Source organism: Panthera onca, chromosome C2 (assembly GCF_046562875.1).
Source record: "Panthera onca isolate mPanOnc1 chromosome C2, mPanOnc1 haplotype 2, whole genome shotgun sequence".
Taxonomy (NCBI): Eukaryota; Metazoa; Chordata; class Mammalia; order Carnivora; family Felidae; genus Panthera; species Panthera onca.
This window is the reverse complement of record NC_138347.1, coordinates 80,827,889-80,852,900: the sequence shown is the minus strand read 5'-3', so window position 1 is coordinate 80,852,900 and position 25,012 is coordinate 80,827,889. Positions and strand designations below refer to the sequence as shown.

General features: G+C 43.6%; 1 protein-coding gene across 2 annotated transcripts; it reads left to right on the top strand.

Moving 5' to 3' along the window:
- Positions 1 to 3,680: 3,680 nt before the first annotated feature.
- ADIPOQ (adiponectin, C1Q and collagen domain containing) lies at positions 3,681 to 17,801 on the top strand. 2 transcript variants are annotated; one of them, XM_060639491.3, is made up of 3 exons: positions 3,681 to 3,785; positions 12,463 to 12,684; positions 13,557 to 17,801. In XM_060639491.3, exons 1-3 carry the CDS (start codon positions 3,704 to 3,706, stop codon positions 14,075 to 14,077), a joined length of 825 nt encoding a protein of 274 aa, XP_060495474.3. In that variant the 5' UTR covers positions 3,681 to 3,703; the 3' UTR covers positions 14,078 to 17,801. The 2 variants fall into 2 exon arrangements, with proteins under 2 accessions (XP_060495474.3, XP_060495473.3); XM_060639490.3 differs by having other exon boundaries at positions 3,682 to 3,785; positions 12,436 to 12,684.
- Positions 17,802 to 25,012: the final 7,211 nt, after the last annotated feature.

Sequence of the window (25,012 nt, the reverse complement as noted above, 5' to 3'; positions counted from 1 at the left end):
AGAAGGAGAGAGAAAGAGAATCCCAAGCAGACCCTGCACTGTCTGCACAGAATCAGATGTAGGGCTTATACCCACAAAACACAAGATCATGATCTGAGCGAAAATCAAGAATCGGATGCTTAACCAACTGAGTCACCCAGGCTCCCTGCAAAAGTTTTAATTTTGCTGGAATCTCAGTTATCATTGTTTCCTTGATGGATCATGCCTTTGGTATTATACATAAAAACTTTCCCTAGCTCTACTTCCCTGTATTAGTTTCCTAGGGTCGCCAAAACAAATCACCACAAACTTGGTGATTTAAAGAAGAGTAAACTATTTTCACCTCCTACTATGGCCGAATATTCACTAATTATTTTTTCTGTATGCCATTTCCTGTCACCTCTCTAAATATAACAATTATTCTTAAGTCCCCTCCCCCACCCTTTTTTGGCTATTAGCTTTGTTTCCTTGGGTGTAAATTCTTCTATTTGTTGAAGTTGTGGCCTATGTCAGATTATGTCTGTTGGTACTCAGCCCTATATCTATTTTTCTATATTCCCTTTCACTCCTGAAGCTGGTCTGAAAGGACATATCCTAGACTCCCTTGCCAGATGAGCTCCTGTTAGGTTCTGCGAAGGAGAGACAGCTGTGTAAGATTGAAAGGAGCAAAACAGAGAAGATTTGTGTTTCTGGTGGTGCCCCGGGTGGTGTCAGTGGCCCTAGCTGCTCTTCACTGCAGTGGGGGAGCCTCTAGGAGTACAGTGAGGGTAGGCTTACAGGCTATGGCCCAGGGGCAGGGGCCGCTTCCTGATCTCTGGGCAACACCCTCTCCTTTCCTTTGCTTCTCCAGCAGTTCCAAAATGATTGTGGAAAATTCTTGGACTCAAACAGTACTTTGGTATCAGGAGGGGCCCCAGGACACAGGTTCTCAAAGCTATGAATCTAGGGTTGCTTATCTGGCCTTCTTGCCAATGGAAGTGCATTACTGTTAGTCCAAAGCATGAGTGGGAAAATAGGTGCTTAAATTAGTATCTGAAGTTGCACTTGGATGAAGTGCAGTTAGAGCCAGACTTTTTCCTTTTATAGCCAAGAATTTTTTCCTTTCTTGCCATTTATAGGTATTTGGGGAAGGAGCAGAAGGCTGCAGGGTATGCTGTCTGCTGCCTTGCTCCAGTGTTCTGGATTATTTTTCAAAACATAGTAATTATGCTTAATTATTTCGATTAAGATTATTTTTTGAAATCACAATTAAGCGAAAAATATATGGCGATATTTAGCCATACTTACAGGAAACTTAGTCATGCAGCCTGCTGTTTTAATATTGCAATTCACAAGCTGACAGGGGATTGAACTGTAGCCATCATCACTACCTAGAGTGAAATGATCACACTAATGTGATCATTTCCTCTAGGGTGTGACAGTTCCGTCCTGGGAAAGAAGACTAGCCTCAGGGCACTCCTGGCTGAATGCTCTTCAGTTACAGTCTCTGAGCCCCTATGCCACAGAATTGCCTCTTTCCACATGGTGACCTTTGTAGTGGATGGCAGATTTCTCTGAGGTCTCAAAATGACAGGCTTTCACAATGTCACTGGCTGACAGCCAGACCCAGTGCAGTCCTGTTGTGCTTTTGGGGCTAAAGTCATTCCACCTTGTGCAACAGTTAAAGCCTGCTGTAAACAGCTGCATTCCCAGAAAGCCAGGAGAAAATGGTTTTTTTTGGGGGGGGCGGGGGCAACCCGAAAGCTACACTAAAGTACAAGAGTAAATCTTAGGGTTTCATAGTCCATCAGGAAAAATGAGGGACATGAGGTATTAGAAAGCATACGAGTCTTGTAGTCAGACTGATCTGGCTCAAATCTTAGATCTGTGCCTTGGCCAAGTCACTTTATCTCAAAGAACTCCAGATGCTTTATTTGTAAAATATGAGACAGCCGGGAAGATTAAATATGATCACTTCCCTATTCATTTATTCAACATTTTTTATTGCCTACCTTGTACCAGATCATATTCTAGGGGCCAGGGGAGACAACACTGAAAAGGCAAAGCTCCTGTTCTCATGAGGTTCCTACTGTAGTGAGGAGAGACAGATAGTAACACAAACCAAAAGTGACGTAATTGAGAGTAGCTACCATTTCTGTTTTCTCTTTGGTCCAACCTACCTGGCAAACTATATTAAACCTTGTTTTCCCTGGCCCCTTATCTAAGCCAGTGGGCCCTTGGAAAGGGACTCATGACTCCAATCTCAATGGCCTAATGTGACTTTTTTTTTAAATGTTTATTTATCTTGAGAGAGACAGAAAGAGAGCACATGTGCTTGCATGCATGAGCTGGGGAGGGGGAGAGAGAGAGAGAGAGAGAGAGAGAGAGAGAGAATCTCAAGCAGGCTCTGTGCTGACAACAAGGAGCCCGACGTGGGGCTTGACCCCATGACTGTGAGATCATGACCTGAGTCAGAATGGAGTCAGATGCTTAACCACCCAGGTGCCTCATCATGTGACTTCTCTAGAAAATTTGCATATCAGCAGGAGGCCTTAGGTCAGACTTTTACTTCACTTTGCTGTGAACTTTTAGGCTCTGTGTGGCCAGCAGAGGTGGTGTTTGGGGACAGGCAGACACTTGCCTACCTCTGCCTGAGAACATTCTGTTTCTGAATGTCTTGTAGAAGTTGCTGCTGGGATCCTGAGTCCTAGCTGGGGTCGTGATTTAATGCCTGAGAATTCATGGCTTGCAGGGGCCAGCTCTGATCCTGCATTTAAAAACAAAACATGGGTTTGCCAAGAAAGAGTCTAACGTGATGAATGTTGCCATTTCAAACCTAAGCCTTCTAGCAACACCTATGTAGGTGGCAACCTCTGGTCTTCCAGGCCAATCCCATCCCAGAGCGGGGTTCACCAATAGGTAGATTAAGCAATATGCCTAAGGCACTGGCAAAATGAGGACTCACATACCCATAAAAAGTTAGTTTTCAAAACGTTATCTGGAATTTTGGAACCAGAAAATCTTGAAAGATATTCTAATATTATATCTTATGTAAGTTCTCTGTTGTGTTGAATTTGAATAGGTTTGGGGGCTCCATAATCTTTTGGAATGCAGGGTCTCTAAAGATCTTAATGTGGCCCTGCCACCCACCGCTTCAGAAACTTCCCTCTACCTCAGTTCTCAGAATGAACACACAAAGTCTTCCCCACATCTGAGGTCCAGGCCAGAGAGTGGAGGATATGTTCTATGTCTTTCTTTATTGCAGCATTCTCCCTTCTGAAGTGGTGTGTCTGAACCACAAAATGTCACACTTCATCATGCATAGTGATGCAGGAGTGTGGTGGTGGTAATCGGGGTCCCTGACTTATTAGGGCAAAGCTATGGGGAGAGGGAGGTCCCCTGGACCACTGGGCAATTCATTTTACAGGAGGAAGTTTCTCCCACAGATGGAGAGATAGCTTGTAGCTTGCTTTCCTTTCTCCAGTCTTGACCCTTGTCCCATCTTCTACTGCTATTGTAGGAAGCCAAAAAAAAAAAAAAAAAAAAAGGAGCCAAGACCTGAGAATGTGAATGTTGTGACTGTGGATCCACTTGGCTTCCCAAGCCCAAGGGGGGTTGCAACAGGTTCCCCAGAGTGGAGACCTGAGGCAGCTGCCAGGGGCAAGGTGCCCTCCCACTGGCCTCTGGCCCTTACAGGGTTAGCCAATGGGAAGAGACAACTGTGGGGTGGGGACCGCCTGCCCCCATGAGTACCAGGCTGCTGAGGCTGGACCATCTCCTCACTTCCATCCTGACTGCAGTCTGTGGGTCTGATTCTACACCTGAGGGTAAGATCAAGTTGATCACGGTTCCAGGCCGGGGGTGGGGATGGCTGCCTTGCAATGGAGCCTCTGGCTGGGGTATGCCCAGGCTCTCTTGTACAGGCAAAACTCTGGTGAGGGCAGCACTGGTGGAGGCAGACAGGCCTTGGGCTTCTTTCTTGATTCTCCCACAGCTCCAAGAGTAAAGGAGCTGTTCCTCTGGTGAAAATCTTGAATTTTGCCCAATTCACTCTGTGGCAAGATGCCTACCCAGAGAAAAGGTTGGGATCCGTGAGGAAAGAGGGATGGTCCAGTGATAGAGTTCAATTAAATAAGAAGAGAAGGAAATAAAGCACTCCTCAGCTTGACCAGGTAGGCAAGGAAAGTAGGCAGCTCGGGGATAGCCTGAGCTCTGACCTCAGGTTGAGTCTGGAACCCAGCTCTGCTACTTGACTCTTCTCAGCAAATATCGATTGAGAAAGTTCTATAGGCCAGACATTGGGTAGACTTGCAAAGATGAGTGAGACATAATCATTGTCTGGATTTGAGGGAATCTGTAAATATGGGGATGTGGGGATATCTCACAGGACGATTGAGACATTCAAATGAAGTCATGCAAGCTTGGCATATACTGAAAACTTAGGAAAATCTTATTTTTAGAAGACATTTTCTGGCCGAAACCAATGGGTCTGCCTGGCCTTTGCCACACCCGATCCTGCTGGCCCCAGCAAGTGCTGTGCCTGAGGCATCTGGTTGTTTTCAGTGTAGGAGGCAGATGTCAGAGCAGGAAGGATTTTAGAGATCAGGCCATCCCTCTTGTGTCAGTGGATGTGGATCCCTGGTCTGGAGAGGTTCTGGTTTTCAGACCAGTCCTCACAGGGAATGCAGCCACCTCACTCCTGGTGACTCCCTCCACTAGGGGTAAGGCCAGCTCCTCCAGACAAGGTAGTGGAGCAGGGGAGCCCTTTATGCGGGTAGAACATGCCCAAAGGAGCATGAAGGTGTCAGCTTTGCTCTTGAAGCAGAGAAATAGAAATGGAGCCCTTCAGCTCGATTGGCAGTCCTTGTTGCCTTCCTCCCTTAACTCTTGAGGAGTTGTAGAGAGAGACACAGGACTTGCTTCTTGTCCTTTCTAAGGTGGCTGCAGGGACAGACTTTCCACCTACTCCTTGTCAAGCCAAGAGATTAGTGGCCCGACTTGGCTGAAGTCAGAAGGTAGAAGCTTTGGAGAGCAGAAATTTTCACTCAGGATTTTTTTCATATGGAGAGCGACTGATTCTAAAAATGCATTGGAGGGATTTTCAGCTTTACTAGTTCTTGAGAGAGTGTGTGTGTGTGTGTGTGTGTGTGTGTGTGTGTTGGGCATAGGAATGCTGACAGCTCTCCTAGGGTTGAGTGAAAGCTTTCAGGTAAGGGGTGCCTTGGTGGCTCAGTCAGCTAAGCATCTGACTTTGGCTCAGGTCATGGTCTCATCGTTTGTGAATTCAGGCTCCTCATTGAGCTGTCTCCTGTCAGCACAGAACTCGCTTCAGATTCTCTGTCCCCCTCTCTGACCCTCCCCTTCTCTCTATCTCTTAGAAATAAATAAAAATTTTTAAAAGGATAAGATTCTCTCTCTCCCCTGCTCATACTCTCTCTCAAATAAAAGAAAAAAAAAAAAAAAAAAGAAAGAAAGCTTTCAGGTAATCCTCCTGGGAGCTAGACCAAACTGAGTTGATTCCTGATTCTGTCATTCATCATTAGGTTGTACCATGTGAAATGGTACTCCCAATACTCTACCACTTTAACCTTAAAAATGGCGAATGCATATAACCCACAAGAGTTGTATGATTTTTTTTCCTCCCCAGCCGCCCTGCCCTGGATACTAAGAATTGCGTGATCTTAAGCCAACATCTTGGTCTCTTCAAGTCTCAGATTCTTCTCTATAGTAGAATCAAGAGCAGGGCCGTGGGGAAGGTTACAAGAAATCAAGTTTGTAAGTGCCTTATGTAATTTCTACTCCAAAGTATCCTTGACCAATTTCAAAGTGTTCTCACGTCCCTCCACTTACCTGATCGCGTTCAGTAGATTCCAAAGCTGAGTCTGAGAGGCTTTTTAGAGGCAGTGTAATGTGATGGGAAGCTTACCGGTTTGGAAGTCAGAACAGGAATCTCTCAGGGGTCATGTCCTTAATGTCTCAGTTTCCCCATCTCTAAAGTTGGGATTATTTTCCTTACTTCATGGAGTTCTTGTAAAAATTAAAATAAGTAATAAATAAAATAATGTGTGAAAGCTGCTAGTGTGGGAGCTGGCCTCTATGAGGATCTAATAAGTGCTTTCTCCTTAACCTCCTGTTTGTAGAAGCAGGGCAGGGGTGAGATGATTTCTGGGGTTCATTTGGCTCTCAGGGACTGAGTGATCTGTGCTTTAATGCCCTTTCCTGCTGCAAGGGTTGGCACAGATTTGCTGACCTTTCCCCCCCGCCATACTGCTCTGTTTCCTGCCAGCCCTAAAGGAGACTCTGTCCTGCATTTCGTAGGATTCTGCTGTTGTTACTGAAATTCCAGCAGGTGAAAGTGGAATTTCCTGTGTATTAAACAATTTTTTTTAACATGTATTCACCTTTAAGAGTGAGAGAGACAGAGTGTGAGCGGGGGAGAGGCAGAGAGAGAGAGGGAGACACAGAATCCGAAGCAGGCTCCAGGCTCTGAGCTGTCAGCACAGAGCCTGATGCAAGGCTTGAACTCACAGATCGTGAGATCATGACCTGAGTTGAAATCAGACACTTAACTGACTGAGTCACCCAGGTGTCCTGGAATTTCTTATAAATTTTAGCATTGAAAATGAGAGATCATAATATGGCCCTTTAGGATCCAGAGAACACCATGGCCATCCCTCATATAATTCTTTTTTTTAAATTTAATTTTATTATTATTATTTTTTGATATTGAATTTATTGTCAAATTGGTTTCCATACAACACCCAGTGCTCATCCCAACAGGTCCCCTCCTCAATGTCCATCACCCACCTTCCCCTCCCTCCCACCCCCCATCAACCCTCAGTTTATTCTCAGTTTTTTTTTATTAATTTTTTTTAACGTTTATTTATTTTTGAGACAGAGAGAGACAGAGCACGAACGGGGAAGGGGCAGAGAGAGAGGGAGACACAGAATCGGAAGCAGGCTCCAGGCTCTGAGCCATCAGCCCAGAGCCGGATGCGGGGCTCGAACCCACGGACCGCGAGATCGTGACCTGAGCTGAAGTTGGACGCTTAACCGACTGAGCCACCCAGGCGCCCCTATTCTCAGTTTTTAAGAGTCTCTTATGGTTTCATATAATTCTAAGAATGAATGGATCCATGCCTATACACGGTGTACCATGAGAGCCAGTGCAGTAGAAAGAACTCGGCCTTTGGATTTTAAAGTGCATCTCCACACTCTTCCTTGTTATGCATGGGCAGAAGTTATTAATCCTCTCTGGTCCTGGGATTTGTCGTGTGGGAACTGAGTCCTACTTCCTGGAGTAGTAGGGCTGAAATAAGATTAAAGGGCAGGTGGATGTACAGTGGTCCATAGCAGGTGGTCCATAAATATTTGTTAGTTTCCCTTCTCTTGACTTATATGTATGGAAGTTTATAAAATGCTTCAGACTTTTAATCAACTGGTTCTCACAATAAGATTGTGAAATAGGTTGCGTAAGGATTAATATCATTAATAATCATTAATAATATCATTAATAATTTGGAGGCAAAGAACATGAGATTTGGGGGTGGGGTGGAGATAAGTAAGTCAGCCAGCGAGTTAATGGTGGAGCCTAGACGAAAAGCCAGAGCACTTGCATCATAACCTGGAGGGCTTTTCATTCTATTTTTTCTTATGTCCCCCATCCCATGGAGTGGAATATGAAAAGGCAGATGTGTAATCCTGATGCATTTTTTTTCCTCTTCTGAACTATGCCTAAGACTCTATTTTTGGGCTTTGGAAGACCAGAATTTGATTTCCAGCTCCTCCTCGTTTAAGAGCTCTAGGCTCTTGGGTGAGTCACTTAACTTTCCTGAATCCGCTTCCCTCATCTCTAAAATGGGTACAGTCATAGCTAACATTTATTAAGCACTGACATGTGCCATGCCCTGTTCTAAGTACGTTATATGGATTACGCCTCTTAATCCTCCAACAAATACATGACTGAAACACATTATAGGTAAGAACAAATTATTCTCACCCGAGCACCAGATCATAGAGCATGTGATGTCCTTCTCTTTCACACCATCTCTCAAAATGGTTGTGAAGATTACATGAGACATTTTAGGCAAGAAGTTTACAAATGGAGTTCTACAGAAACAGAATTACAAGTGTAGCTTGGGAATTAGCTTCATGATCCATATAAGAGTTTTCTCTGCAGACACCATTGAGTCTTAGATTACAGTTTCGTTTAATAGTGTTCTCCGCTGTAGAAATAGAAATCTCTCAAAATCAAAGCGTAACAATTGCCATATCTAAGCAAAGAACACAGATAATTTTGGAATACATTTTTTTTAAGAGACACTTCTGCACTGGCCTTCAATTGTTATCAATTGCCGCTTTTTCCACTCAGAACTAGGTTAGAAGACAACTTTCTTCTGCAACCAGAATCTGTTCTTAGAACAAGAAAATTCCTAGAATCGTGCACCCATCTTCACCCCAACCCCCCTTTTTAATTTTTTTTAATGTTTATTTATTATTGAGAGACAGAACATGAGCATGGGAGGGGCAGAGAGAGGAGGAGATGCAGAATCCAAAGCAGGCTCCAGGCTCTGAGCTGTCAGCACAGAGCCCGACGCGGGGCTCGAACTCACAAACCGCGAGATCATGACCTGAGTTGAAGTCGGAGGCCCAACCAACTGAGCCACCCAGGTGCCCCGCTCCACCCCACCCCTTTTTTCAGTACCTCCTCCACCCCATGCCACTGTCATGGAACCCAGACTGGTTGTCACTGTTAGTGGAAAAATCTGTCCATAACGCCAAAGTGTTGAGGGCTCAAAGCCTTCCCTAAGGCTGGGAGAATAGAATCTTGATTTTTCAAAGAGGAGGAGGAACCAGAGAACCCAGAGACCTTCTTACATCACACTCCCCCCAACAGTTTGGAGACAGCCCCCAATCTCCTTTTATCTTTGGGTCTTTCCATAGCTGCCCCCACCAATTCTCGCATTCTGGATTCTCTCTTCCCATCTCCCTGTGGAAAAGGACACAGCCTCATAGATTCTGCCCTCCTCATTTCTGGAGAAAGCAAGCACAGAACCTCTCAGAGGTCTTCTTGGGACTTGTAATGCTAAGCCCAGAAGGAGAAAGAATGAAGGTGACAAATAGTGAGAAATTTCCAATGCATATGAAGTCTTCAAAGCCTCAGAACAAGCATTCTTCCTAAACACAAAAGGGGCTTGGCTGGCCTCTCCTCCTTGGCTTCTAATCTCACTCACCTCTTTCTTCTTATTGTGGGGCAAACCAAGCCCATGCTGTGTCTCATTTTATTTTCAGGAGCTATGGACTACGCCCTCCTGAGCCCTTGAAATCAGTAGAGGGCGACAACGGTACATGTAGATGGAAAGAGTGAGACTTGGCTAGAGATTCACCACCACTGCGGAGGGGACAGAGTCTGTCCAGTCCTTTCTGCCTCAGCTGCCATGTTTCCTCAGTTTCTACCCCTCCTTCTATCAGTCTACCTCATTCTCAATTCTCATGTTATTTATAAGATCATATTTGTTCTCTGCTAAATGATCTATCAGCTCAATAGAGAGGGAGAAGATGAACTGAAAGTGTCTTTAAACAGCCAGTCTTCAAATAGGGAGAAATCATTTGAGTATTTTAGATCACAGCTTACACCAAAACAAAATATCGAAGATGAATTAAAGAGTGAAATTTAAAATATATCAAACATAGGAGGGTAAAAAAATAGAATATTTACCAAAACATAGAATGGCTGAGAACTGTTTAAAACTTAGAGGCAAAGAAAAATATCAGCAGAGTTGACTCTAAAAACTAAGACTTCTGCCACTTCAAAATCAGGATAAACAGAACAATAATCTACAGAATAATCACTTAAGAAAATAGTCATGGCATATACGATAAAGTGTTGGCGTAAAGAGCTCACACAAATTGATTCAAAAGCACATGGGGCGCCTGGGTAGCTCATTCGGTTGTATGTCCGACTTTGACTCAGGTTATGATCTTACAGTTTGTGAGTTCGAGCCCCGTGTCGGGCTCTGTGCTGACAGCTCGGAGCCTGGAGCCTGCTTCGGATTCTGTGTCTCCCTCTCTGTCTGCCCCTCCTCTGCTCACTCTCTGTCTCTCTCTCTCTCTCTCTCAAAAATAAATAAACATTAAAAAAATTTTTTTAAAAAGCACATTGTGTCCCTAATAAATTAAGTGACAAAAACCACTAACAGATTGTATAATGAATGGGGAAATTAAATTGGGATAGGAAATTAAGTTAGAAAACTGGACTTTGATAAAATGTACAACTCACTAATGATCGAAGTAGCCAGGTACCATTTCTTTTGTTCCCTAAACTAACAACAACAAAAATAGGTTTTTAAAAATTTTGCTGGTGAGAGTAGTTAATAGGCTCTCTTATACACACACTAACACACGACCTAGTAACAGTATAACAAACTGCAATTTGGAAATATGCATCAAGAGCCTTAAAAATGTTCATACCTTTTGGTCCGCTAATATTACTTCTGAGAATATGTCATGACAGAACATGAGTTGTGGATAAGCTCCATGACCAAGGATATTAGTTATGGATTTTAAAATAATACTTTAAAATGAAAGTAAGCTAAAAGTTGAACACAATAGAAATGGTTCCGTATAGTTGGCTATATCCACTTGAGGAAGGAGCACATACACCGTTAAAATGATGATTATGTGAACTAGAAAATAACAAGGCAAAAATTGGGAATGAATTTGTGCACAAAGTACATTTTTCATTATGTTTAAAAATAAACAGAGAACGTCTTGGGACTGGGGATCCTTTTGTTTTCTGTGGTTTCCAAGATGTTTATGTTATTAGTTTTAGTGAATACATGTGTGTGTCTATATCTACACCTACATCCATATCTCTCTCTCTATCTATGAAAAATGAATATATATGAATGAATGATGGGTTGGTTGTATCACATTGAGAGGGCACTATAGACCCCAGGTGATGGGACATAGAAATGGGATTCTAGACGCCATGCACCTCTTTGGGGGTAAAATTGCCAATCAGGGTCTTTCCTGCATCCCTCATGGAGGAACTGTTTCCTGAAACCAAACCCAATTCTGGAGACGTTGCATAACCCTTGAGAGATAAGCATATTGATGAAAAATAGTGAGTGCTCAGAGTAGAAAAATACACACAGGCTGTGTTTAACTTAGAAGCATGTTCTTGGGATTAGGCACCTTTCACACTCCACAGAGGGTTTTAGTAATGACTGTGATCCAGGATCCTTTTTCCTTTCTGTGGTGCTTTCTCTCGACTCCTTGGTGAGAGAAGGTTGAGAAGACCAAGAAGCTGGCTATCAGAGGCAGGGGACTAAGATCACCCTGATATCAGAGGCAGAAACTGGGAAGGGACGAGTATCATCTTCTAGGAGGGGGATATGAAGGAACGGTTCTGGAAAGGTGTCCCCGGCCACCTGTACCACTTGAACTTTTTGCTAGGGCTCCCAGAAGACACATTTAAAATCCACTCCCCTCTCCATCCTTCTTTCCCTCTTCCTACCTCCTTCCCTCCTCTCTCTGGCTCTTTTTCCCTTTCTTTTCTTCCTCAGAAAGTATTTATTTAGTCCCTACTCTGTGCTGGTAGTATGTCAGTCTTCATCCCTGGTACCTGTGGTTTAATGGGAGAAATGAATGAGCAAATCAGCAATTACAGTGTAGTGCAGGAAATGCAATGTTAGAGGTAAGTGAGGGCACTGGGGGGGGGGGGGTGCAAAGGAGGAGCAAACAACCCAGATTGGGGAGGGAGGATTTCCTGAAAAAGAAGACATCCCCACTGTGTCCTGAAAGCTGCATAGGGATCAGGGAGGTAAGGAAGTGCTGCTAAGTGTGACCCAGGCAGAGTCAGTGCATATCCTCATGGGACAGTGTGTCTCTGGTTGTCTGACTCAGGGAAAGGCTGTGTGTGTGTGCCTTGTGTGAGCGTGTGTGCACTCATGTGTATGTATGTGTGTGTGTGTGTGCAATACCCAAATGATCTAGGAAATGGGGAGAGGAAGAAAGAATGAAAGAGAAAGAAGGAAGAACAGACATAGAAATGAAGGAGAGGGAAGTAGAGAAGATAAAAGGAGGCAGAGAGAGAGAGAGAGATTGGTTAGAGTTGAAGGAGAGGATCTGAGCCATCATCCTTGGAAAACTCAAGGGATAGATTCTTGACAAATGGACTCTTGGAATTCGATCTAAGGAGGCTGGTCCTGTGCTCAGACATGAGGTAATTGGAAAAGTGTTGTCCTGCCCTCACTGAACTCACCATCTGTTGAGGAAAGGAGATCATACACAAAGAATAATGCTAAGTATTATAAATTTCAGGGCAGAAAGAGATCAAGGTGGGTGGAAATTTTTAGAACAGTCTTCCGGAAGAAGTGAGTGTTCAGAGAGCAGGTCTCAGAAGTGGGTGCTGCTGAGATGGCCCTGGTCTTGCATAGGTCCTGACGGGGTGTGCTGTGTGGGGTCTGCTCGCAGGGCTGACGGTGCGGATCTGGGTTCCAGGCCTCAGGATGCTGTTGCTACGAGCTGTTCTATTGCTACTGGTCCTGCCCATTCGCGGCCAGGAGTCCGAGACAGAAGGGCCTGGCGTCGTGGTTCCCCTGCCAAAAGGGGCCTGCACAGGTTGGATGGCAGGCATCCCGGGGCATCCCGGCCACAATGGGACCCCAGGCCGGGATGGTAGAGATGGCACCTCGGGTGAAAAGGGTGAGAAAGGAGATCCAGGTAAGAACAAGGTTTTCGGCTTCCATTGTCATAGACTTCTGTGGGGTGGAAGAGGCATTAGCTATTGACTAAGGCCTCGACACAGGGAGGAAGCAAATTTGTTTTCTGTGACCCACAAGCAACCCGAAATGGATTTGGGTTCACCTCTGAGAATAGGTGGTACCTGTAAAATTAGTACGCTCAACTCTGCTCTAGCCACATCACGTTCTCTGTACCTTTTCCCATCCCCACCTCATCCGTCACTATGCCCAATCTGTTCACATTCATGTTACCCTTCATTTCCGCTAACTTTCCATTCCACCCAGGGGCATTCACACATAATGCACACTCTTACAGCTCACGGTCCTGCTCCTGGGGAGCTCTTGGTCTGATTAAGGACATAAGTCTAATGCACAAAGCTGTTAAGGATTACTACGAGAAAGCCTATTCCAAATATGCCAAGTTGAATGTGGACTAATGCCCGAAGTACGGAACCGAGACAAAATGCTCTCAATGCAGATCCGGATTATTAACAATGAAGGCTTTAAGAAGGAGGTGGGACTGGAGCCAGGCCTTAAAGGATGGGTAGACAGAATAGAGAGAGGGCATTCCAGACAGAGGGGATAGAAGTATGGTTGGTTGAGCCAACACGTGAAGGGCTGGCAGGGTGGAGGGTCTATGATGGAGACTTACAGGGAATGAGGTTGGAGATGAATTAACGGGAGCCTGCTGTGGGATGTAGAAGGAGAAGGTATAACTCACCTCTTTGGGAGCCCCCATCTCTGCTCGTCGGGCAAGTTGTGGGTAAGGGAGATAAGGACGGTGTTTTAGGTTAGAACTAACCTAGGCAGGAGTTCTGTTTCTGTGGTCACTGAAGTCTTCTCGTTCTCTAGGTCTTGTTGGTCCTAAGGGTGACACTGGTGAAACTGGAGTAACTGGGGTTGAAGGTCCCCGAGGTTTTCCAGGAATCCCAGGCAGGAAAGGAGAACCTGGAGAAAGTGCCTACGTATACCGCTCAGCGTTCAGTGTGGGATTGGAGAGCCGGGTCACAGTCCCCAATGTTCCCATTCGCTTTACCAAAATCTTCTACAATCAGCAAAACCACTATGATGTTACCACTGGAAAATTCCACTGCAACATTCCCGGGCTATACTACTTCTCCTACCACATCACAGTCTACTTGAAGGACGTTAAGGTCAGTCTCTACAAGAGAGACAAGGCGATGCTCTTCACCTACGACCAGTACCAGGAGAAGAATGTGGACCAGGCCTCTGGCTCTGTGCTCCTCCATCTGGAGATGGGCGATGAAGTCTGGCTCCAGGTGTATGGGGATGGGGACTCTAATGGGCTCTATGCAGATAACGTCAATGACTCCACCTTTACAGGCTTCCTTCTCTACTATGACACCGTTTGATCACAACTAACTTAGAACCTCCACTGGGCCAGACAACCAAAAGTGAAAGAACAGTCTACAGGTTCTCAGTGTAGTTAGGAGATTAATTTTACTACCTAGTTGGAGGGCTCTGAACATTATTCATTCATTTACTCATTCATTCATCAAGTCCTTTAAAAAAAATTATATACTATGTTCCTGAAGAAGACATGGTCCCTGGTCTCAAGGATCTGCTATGTAGTAGCAATGAAAGGTTAATAACATTTCCTGGGGTGCTTTGCACACATGGCAAGATACCTGACTACCATAAAGTATTTCACAGTGTTATTCTGTGTCTATTGTTTTTCCTCACATTAATCCAATCCTGCGAGGTACACAGGAAACATATTATTCTCCTCTTTTCGCACTTGGGTTCTGAGCCTGAGAGTGACTGCCTAAGGTGACACAGGTATTAGGTGGCAGAGTTCGAAATCAAACCCAGGTCTAGAGACCTTCTCCCCTAGACCCTGCCCTTGTTTAGGAGTACACGGCCTCTTGGGAGTGTTGGTAAGGAGTCAATCACCCAGCTCATCTGAGGGCCTCCGAGTTGGCTTTCATGGTGAGTTATGCCTTTCCCCGGTAGAGCTGCATCAGAGAAGGTGATTCTATGGCTATGTCCCATCCCAACTGGACTACTAATGGCCCCTGACTGACTGTACTTTGGCTTCTCTGTGTCTTTCCTCATGCTCTTCTCTCTAGCTCAGAAAGTGACTTCGATCTCCACAGGCTGAAATCCTCCCTGTTCCTCAGAGCCACCTAGTCAGGAAGCTTCTCTGATGGGCTCGCTCTTTCCTGCAAACCTTCCGCACACACTGTGCCCATATGCCCCACTATATGTTATGCTAGATGAGAGTCCTGAATGTGAAAGACATCCTTCCTCCAGGCCAGGGATGACTGATGGGAAAGAACTGAGCTTCCCTCACCACCGAGTCCCTTTGCAGGTCCTTGATAAATGCCTCATGAAGACCAACCTTTGGAATCTCATCCCTATGCAGAATTATCTCCAGTTCAGTCTCTCCATATAACTAAACCTGATCTATGAAAACATTTTCATTTTAGGAACTCCCTGAATTTAAGCACCTAATCCTTGTTCCACTGAATAGTTAGACTCTTTTCTACTGAGGTTTGGGATGACTGTGCTTTCCAGAATACTTAAAGAATTTTCCCTCAAGGAAGTAGCTTCCATCCACAATGCAGAACACACAAAGGAATTTGGAAACCATTCTTTCCTTCAGCACCAACAGGGTCTGGCAAGACCTGGACCTTCTGAATCTATTCTTGTTCTTTAAGTGTTAAACAAAGAAGAAAAGAAGGAAAAAAAAAAAGAAAAAAAAAGAACTATCTGAGGTGATGGGCATGGTAATTAACTTGATTGTGGTGATCATTTCACCATTTTTATCTATAGCAAATCATCACATTATACATCTAAATATACACAATTTTAATTGTCAAAATATTCCAAAAAAAGAAAACAGGTGATTGATCGTGGTACATATCTTCCCAGGAGACAATAGCTTGAATAAAGCTTTTCAGAGTTTTTAGCAAAAGTAGAGTCAATAACAGCGTTCTTCATAAACAGAAAGGGGAAACGGTTTTGTTGCTTACAGTTTTAAATTCTGAATGATTCCCTTTTGCATGTGTATTGCTAATCATGAAGCCATTATTATTTCTACATGCAAAGCCCTGTCTTTTAAAATGTTTGCATACCATCATTGTCTACAAGTAAAGGTACTCTTCAGCATTAAAAGTAGAAGCACTTGAGTCCCACGAAAGAGATGGGGTTTAGAGAGGAAGGAGTAAACTGTGTGTGAGGACTCCATGTTATGAACGACAGAAAACCCAACTGTAACTTGAGAGGAAAAAAAAAAAAAAGATTCCCTTGCACGATGGAAAATACCAGAGCAGCTGCTCTGTCATGAGGCAAGGCTTAAACCAGAGGCTCAAGTGATATCAAAGACCTTTTTCTATCTGTTCTTCTACTCTGCCTTCAGCAGTGTAGGCTTAACACCCAGGCTCTACACCGTATACTTCTAGACTTTTCCTCAGGATATCAAAAGACTGACTGGTAGGGTTGCCTGGGTGGCTCAGTAGGATGAGCGTCTGACTCTTGATTTTGGCTCAGGTCATGATCCCAGGGTCATGGGGTTGAGCCCCGCTTTGGTCTCTGTGCTGAGTGTAGAGCCTGCTTGGGATTCTCTCTCTCCCTCTCCCTCTGCCCTTTCTCTGCGTGCACACGCTCTGTCTCTCACTCTCAAAAGAGAGAGAGAGAGACTTAAAAAAAAACAAAAGACTGACTGGTAGCGTGCCAGCTCTGGCACCCTCCCATCCCACCATCTGGCTAAAGGGATATCCTCTTTTCTGGTGGTTCCCAAGGAGGAGAGTGGAAGTTCTCTTTTCCAGAAGCCCCAGCAACTATGTCTTTGCACGCCATTGGCTCTGGCTACATTGTATGCCCATCTATGACCAATTATTTCGCTCAGGAGGATGGACTATATTTATTGACATAAGTTGATTATGGCTCAAGCTGAAGAAAGGGTATTTTCTCTAAAGCAAAACAGGAGACAGTTACCAGAAGTGGGAGAGTGGATGATGAATTGCAAAAACACCTGCCCACAATAAACTCTCAGTGGCATGTTTGAATTTTCTTAGGTTTCTCAGGGAGATATTGCTGGAAAATTACTATTGGTTTTCCCTAAAATTTCAACAAGTAGCTAATGTCTGGCCATGCTCACAGTCCCACATCTGGGTAAGGTGGCTTCTTCACAGCACTGGACATAGTGCCACACTCACCGTAAGCTCCCTGGAGCAGGGTTAGTTCTTTGTGGAAACAGAGCCAATCTGCCCAATACCTCCTGAGAGAAGTTGTGGCCAATATTTTAGGATTAGTGGTCCTGTGTTATCTTCATGGCCCCATCATATCTTCAAATAATACTTATGGGTTTGTTTATTTCTCTTCAGTTCTGCCGGCTTTTGCTTTATGTATTTTGGAGTTCTCCTATTAAGTACATACTCATTTAATATTATGTCTTCTCGGCGAGTTTACTTTTTATCATTATATAACGCCTTTATTTATCTCCGGTGATTTTCCCTATTCTGAGGTCTATTTTGTCTGGAATTTATATAGGCACTCTAGCTTTCTTTTGATTGCTGTTTGCGTGGCATATCTTCTTCCATCATGTTGCTTTAAATCTATGCGGTTGACTCTTGAACAGTGCGGGGTTTAGGGGTACCAACCCTCCACACAGTAAAAAAAATCTGTGTGTAAACTTGACTCTCCAAAAACTTGTCTACTATTGACCAGAAGCCTTAATGACAACATAAATTGTCGACTAACATGTGTCCTGTATATTATAGGTATGATATGCTGTATTCTTACAATAAAGTGAGCTAGAAAAAAGAACATGTTATTAAGAAAATTATAAGGAAGAGAAAATACATTTACATTATTTTATGTGTATTTATTGAAAAGGAATCTGTGTGTTAGTGGACCCATGCAACTAAAACCCATGTTGTTCTGGGGTGCCTGGGTGGCTCAGTCGGTTAAGCGTCCAACTCTTGTTTTTGGCTCACGTCATGATCTCATGGTTCACAGGTTCAGGTCCTGCGTTGGGCTCTGCCCTGGCAGTGCAGAGCCTGCTTGGGATTCTCTCTCTCTCCTTCTCTCTCTGCCCTTCCCTCCCCCACACCCCCCCCGCCACACTCTCTCTCAAAATAAATAAATGAACTTTAAAAAAGTAAAAATAAAACCCATGTTGTTCAAGGGTCAATTGTATTATTATACTTAAGATGTATTTTCTTATAGACTGCTTGTGATTGGGTCTTGTTTTTTTATCCCATCTGAAAACCTTCTCTTTTAATTGGTGTTTTAGACAATTCATATTGAATACAAGAGTTGTTATGGTTGGATTTAAGGCTACCATTTTGTTTTCTGTTTGCCTCCCATTTTATTCTCTTTCCTGACTTCTTGTGGATTGGTTGAATATTTCATAGTATTTCATCTTAATTTATTTATTGGATTTTTGTCTATGTGTTGGTGGTATTTTTTACTAGTTGTTCTAGGAATACAATGTATATGCCTAACTTTTCACAGTATAGTTAGAATTAATATTTTAGCACTTCAAATAAAATATAGATGCTTATGGGGCGCCTGGGTGGCGCAGTCGGTTAAGCGTCCGACTTCAGCCAGGTCACGATCTCGCGGTCTGTGAGTTCGAGCCCCGCGTCAGGCTCTGGGCTGATGGCTCGGAGCCTGGAGCCTGTTTCCGATTCTGTGTCTCCCTCTCTCTCTGCCCCTCCCCCGTTCATGCTCTGTCTCTCTCTGTCCCAAAAATAAATAAAAAACGTTGAAAAAAAATTTAAATAAAATATAGATGCTTATAATCAAATAGCGTTCTTTGTCCGGATCTCTTTACATTGTGGTCTCTATGTATATTACATCTATATACATTGAAACATTACAATGTTAAAACTTTTGCTATTAAAAGTCCTCCTCCACTAAGGGAGGCTGGAGCCAAGTAAGGTCTTGACTTATCCCAGCCTCTGAATTTTACTGTGCCTGGACTCGTTGTTGAGAATATATTACACCCTGTGCAGAGACTAAAAAAGTCAGCGTGACCCCACCCACAGGGACCAAACTGGAAATAGTAACCTCCAAATTCAGAAATTTTGTTCATCTAGTGTTTTACTCAGGAATTTCTAGAAATATCCAGGTTTTGAAGAATGTTTTGAAAGAATTAGACTTTTTTTCCTTTAACCTTTTAGTTCTCACTCGGGTATTTTATAGTAAGTAAACATGAGTTTGAACAAAATTCACATGTCTGGGGCACCTGGGTGGCTCCGTCAGTTAAGTGTCTGACTCTGGATTTCAGCTCAGGTCAGGATCTCATGGCTCATGAGTTCAAGCCCCATGTCAGGCTCTGTGCTGGCAGCACAGAGCCTGCTTAGGATTCTCCCTTTCCCTCTCTCTCTGCCCCTCCCCTGCTCTCTCTCTCTTTTTGTCTCTCTCTAATAAAGAAAAAAAAAAAGAGAAAAAATTCACATGCCCTTTGAACAAAAACCACATTTTCCCAAAAGGAAGCGAAGTGAGATCTCTTCAGTTTATCAGTTATGTGTGTTTTACAAGGTCAGTGTAAGTGGAGTCCCTGGGCCAAGATGAAGTCTTAGTGGGCAGTTCAGTCCGTGGTTAGAGTCAGGGCTGTGAACAGGCTCAGGGTCAGTGTGTGGTAAGGGCTACGTGTGGTGGACATCTACTGGATGTCCTGCCATTTCTCCCTGGTGCCCCCTCCCCACCACACCCCTCCCCCCACACCTCCCCCACCCCCCCACCCTCCCTACCCCCGGTCCTTCAGTTCAAGCAGTGAAGGTGGTCCATTCTGTGTTCCATTCTGATCTCTTTGTCCTAGAGGCTGTTGAATGAACCAGGGCAGGTGCTTGATCTAAGCCAGGCCAACCCAATTTCCCTCAGGAATATGAATGAGGATATATGCCAAACACGAAGATTCAAGGCTCATGGGTGGCTACCTTCTGCCAGACGGTCTAGAGAGAGAAGAGGCTCATCTTGGTGAAAGAACCAGTCTTAGGAACAGAACTGAAGGGATGCCTGGGTGACACAGTCAGTTAAGCGTCTGACCCTTGCTTTCAGATCAGGTCATGACCTCACGGTTTGTGAGTTTGAGCTCCGCATCAGGCTGTGCGCGGATGACGCGGAGCCTGCTTGAGATTCTCTCTCTCCTTCTCTTTACTCCTCCCCCCCTTATACTCACTTTCTCTCAAAGTAAATAAACCAACTTAAAAAAAAAAAAAGAAAGAAAGAAATAGAACTGAAAGTTGGAGGGAGAGTGAGAGCATTCTAGTTCCCAGAAGCTTTCCCCTTTTTGTTTCCATTCCTTCTTGACACAGCTGTATCGCTGCCCGTGGGTCCCCCGAGAACCAGTTCCTAGATTTTTGTACAATTTCTCCTTTTAACTTAAGCCAGCTTGAGTTGATTTCTGTTACAGTAAAACCTTGGATTGCGAGTAACTTGTTCTATGAGTGTTCTGCAAGACGAGCAAACATTGCTAATAAATTTTAACTTGATAAATGAGCGATGTCTTGCAAGAAGAATAGTACGTGACGCCGAATGTCGCGTGATCACAACTGAGCCAATGGTTCCTCTCTCTCTGTCTCTGTCTCTCTCTCTCTGTGGGATTGTGGGTGATTGTCTCCCATGCTCAGATGCTTAGTCTCAGGCCATGGTGTTTGGCAGAAATCAGTGATTTTTCAGAAGGTTGGAAGGTGCCTACAACTGGCCCTAGTGTATTTTTTGTCATTTCAAAGCGCCTACGGACAGACCTTTGCTTTTCCATACAAAAGTAAGCTTGGGAATGCTTTGCTTCATTCTAGGTCATTAGGTAGGTTTCTTGTTAAAGTTGAACAAAAGAAAAAGATTCCACTGAGCCAATAGATAGCAGTGATTCCGTTAGCGACAGTGAAAGTCGTCCTACACAATAACCCTCCTTTCTCTCATCTTCCTCACACAGGCCACGAAGATTTTCAAAGGTAAGGGCGGTTAATTTGTTTATTTTTCTTTATGTTTTGTATTTTCTTTGTGATTTTGTTTTACAGTATTGTAATCATTTTTATATGAATTTTTTTTGGGTTGTGGAACAAATCATCTGAATTTCCATTTTTTCTTATGGGGAAATTTGCTTTGATATACAGTGCTTTGGATTGCAAGCATGTTTCTGGAAATAATTATGGTTGCAAACTAAGGTTCTACTGTATTTGCATCCAAAGAATACAAGGGGTCAGAAATTAGTTTGTGACTCAGGAACCAGGCTGAGATCTAGTTAGGAAGAATACTTAGTAAAAAGGTAACATGGGGCGCCTGGGTGGCTCAGTCGGTTAGGCGGCTGACTTCGGCTCAGGTCATGATCTCGCAGTCCGTGAGTTTGAGCCCCGCGTCGGGCTCTGTGCTGACAGCTCAGAGCCTGGAGCCTGTTTCAGATTCTGTGTCTCCCTTTCTCTCTGACCTTCCCCCATTCATGCTCTGTCTCTCTCTGTCTCAAAAATGAATAAAGATTAAAAAAAAAAGGTAACAGAATTCCGTCATTAGACTGGAATTTAAAATAATTTTTTTTCAGAAAAAAAAAGAATTAAGTTGCTAAGCCCCATGAAATCAAACCTAGAACTCCAGTTTCATCTAGATTTATTTTATTTGCAATTAATTTCCTAGCTGGTAAATCTCTTGTGGGCTTAGACTTTCTATTTCATCTCTGAATTTTTTATAGAGATCATTTATTCATTCAGTAAATATTTATTGAGTTTCTGTGATGTGCCAGGCACATAATAATTTTTTTTTTTAAATAATAGCATTGAAAATGATATAAAGGGGCACCTGGGTGGCTCAGTCGGTTAAGTGTCTGACTTCGGCTCAGGTCATGATCTCGCAGTTCGTGAGTTCAAGCCCCGCGTCGGGCTCTGTGCTGACCGCTCAGAGCCTGGAGCCTGCTTCAGATTCTGTGTCTCCCTCTCTCTCTCTGACCCTCCCCCGTTCATGCTCTGTCTCTCTCATCTCAAAAATAAATAAACGTTAAAAAAAAATTGAAAATGATATAAAGAACCGTTTTGAGGTACCTGTTTAAAATGCATTATTGTATTTAATTCTTACAACCCCTTGTAAATTATATATCCATAGACCCACCTGTGACGTGAGAACATGGGTGCTCGAAGAAACTAAGTTGTGGTTCAAAATCACGATGGGTAAATTGTAGAGCAAGGATTTGTACTCAGAGCTACCTGGCTCCAAAGCTCATGTGTGTAGAAAAAATAAATCCCAGTCCCTCTAGCCTGTCCTTCTTTCTAGTTTCAAGACATTTGGGGGGACAGGGCATTAATACAACCTGTAGCTCCAATGTCAGCAATCTTGTAAATACTGGTCGTGGAAAAACTTGCCTTTGTAAAATGAGTCATTAAGTTTGCTGTCTGACAGAAAGTCTGGTTGCTAAATGGAAATACGATGAAATGTCTCGCTCCTCATTCAGGTGGACAAGTTCTGAGGACTGGACTGAAGGTCTTTGTGAGTGTGGTGCGAGGGGAAAACAGGACCTTGCAAAATAACTTGTCTGCGCCAGCTGAAATAGGTTGAGTCAGTGTTCAACCATTTGTTGCTAACACATTATGGATTGGAGATAGAATGCTGAATCCTTCCCATGATAAAGCGTACCAAATTCTAATTTTTCTTAATGTTTATTTATTATTCAGAGTCAGAGAGAGACAGAGCGTGAGCAGGGGAGAGGCAGAGAGAGGAGGAGACACAGAATCCGAAGCAGGCTCCAGGCTCTGAGTTGTCGGCACAGAGCCCGATGTGGGGTTCGAGCTCACCTACTGTGAGATCATGACCTGAGCTGAAGTCGGACGCTTAACTGACCAAGCCACCCAGGTGCCCCAAAGCATAACAAATTCTAAATAGTGACTAGCATTATAATAAATAATGGACACCAAATATGTCCTTATCAAAACTGGGGACAAGACAAGACAACTACTGTTTCCATTCCTACTTAACAATATTCTGGAAGTTCTGTTGCTTTACCCTCTTGTTGTTGGGCTCCCTCTGAACACATTATTTTACTCATGCTTTCATCACAGTCTTCCACAGAACACACACTCTTAGGCGTTTTGGGTTTTTTTTTTTTAATTTTTTTGCTTCGCTTATATATTTTTTCTGCCCACCTGGTTCTTGGTTCCTCTCTGGCACACTGTGCTTGTTTCTCTCCTTGTTCTTCTGTAGTAGATATGATTAATTCTAGCTTGCTGGTGGTGCCTGTGGGCAGCTGTTTCCAGACCCTCACCTCTCCCCGAGACAGTGAGGGTGAGTTCTCTGGGACTTGCATCCCTGACGCTTGCAAGTCTCGCCTCCAGGCTAGAGGGTGGAGCTAAAATCTTGCGTTCTGTCCCCTCATCTGAGACTGAGGGCAGAAAGATTAGGAACAGACCTCTGCTGGGGGCTGTATGCAGCCTTTGTTGAGTACCCCGGGTTTTTGTCTGTCTTCTGAACTGATGTTAAATATCTGGTCCCAAGAATTAAGCTGTCGTGTTGGCCATGCTTCCTGTCCTCATGGTAGAATACCTCTGAGTTCCTGATGGTTTCCTGGGGCTTTTCCTGTGTCCACCAAGATCTGAAGTTGGGGCCTATACTCTGATGAGTGTTTCCTGGGCTGCTTACTTCCTCTGTCTGTGTTCCCCTCGGGTGGTATCAGTGAGAACTCAGGAATTTGTCCAGTGTTCTTCCCTCCTCAGTGCCAACATGGTGGGGCTGTAGCGGGATTAGAAGCCAGGTCTTGTTCTGAAAGAATCTTTTCTTTCTTTCCTCAATAGCCACATTTTGAAGACGATAACTTGTAGCCATGCTCCTTTTCTTATTTTGCTCCTGCTGGTGAATTTTCAGAGGTGTTCGTTTTCTCCTTTTGTGGTCATCACCTGAGAGCAAACAAGTGAGACAATATAACAACAAAATTAAAAAAATAATAATGTACAAGTGGGCATGGCAGCTAGCCTTACCTAGATGTTGAAGCACATTACAAAATCATGGCAATTAAAGCAGAATATTCCTGGTGTAAGAAGAGACAGAATAATGGGAGATCAGATTGCCCAGAATTAGACCTTAAAATATGCAAAAGTTGAATATGTGATCAAAGAAACTTTATGCATTCCATTTGTTTAGAACAAAGGAAAACAAGCTCATATGAGCTTGAAATGGATTGCAGGTTCAGGGCGCCTGGGTCGCTCAATCGATTAAGCATCTGACTTTGGCTCAGGTCATGGTCTCACAGTTTGTGGCTTCCAGCCCTGCGTCGGGCTCTGTGTTGACAGCTCAGAGTCTGGATCTTGCTTCGGGTTCTGTGTCTCCTCCTCTCTCTGCCCCTCCCATGCTCATGCTCTATCTCTCAAAAACAAATACACATTAAAAAAATTAAGAAAAAAAGTCAAATTGATAAAAACACAATGTCCCCAGTAAACACACGGGTAGGGACATGAAGAGACAAGCCACAAAAAGGAAGAAAGGAAACGACTTATAAGTTTATGCAAATACGTTTCTAATAAATACAAATTAAAACAAAGTTATGCCATGTTATTTTCAAGTATATAACTAATGAAATATCGTTTTAAGTAGTAATATTTAATGTAGTCATGAATTTGGTATCTTTAGGCACTTTTGTTGAGGTTATTAACAATACAACAACTCCTTGGGTATAAATTACTAACATTTTACCATGGACATTTAAAATGTTCATATGTTTTGCCCAATAATTAAATTCCTGAGATTATATACGAAGGAAATAACCCTAAAGGCAGGAAAAAAATCTCTGGGTACAAAGATATTTATTGTAGTAGAATTCATAATGGAGAAAAATTGGAGACAAGTTAAGTACCCGATAATGGAGGGGTGGTTATAATCATGGCATGGTTGCATGATGAGATACTAATGAGCAATGATATTTGCAAATAATTCTGAATTACCCAAGAAATGCTTATATAATTATGCTAAGTTCAAAAAATTTTTTTTATGTTTATTATTTTTGACAGAGAGAGAGAGAGAGACAGACAGACAGAGCATGAGCGGGGGAGGGACAGAGAGAGAGAGGGAGACACAGAATCTGAAGCAGGCGCCAGGCTCCGGGCTGTCAGCACAGAGCCCCACACGGGGCTCGAACTCACGGACCGCGAGATCATGACCTGAACCGAAGTCGGACGCTCAACCGACTGAGCCACCCAGGTGCCCCTATACTTATGTTAAGTTTACAAAAAAAAAAAAAAAAAAAAGGATACAGAATTGTGGGTATAGTTAGTAGCACGCATAGAAAATAATTGGAATAAAAACTCACAAAAATACTACAAAAATCCAGGTATCTTTGATGGTGGAATTAATAGTACTTGTTT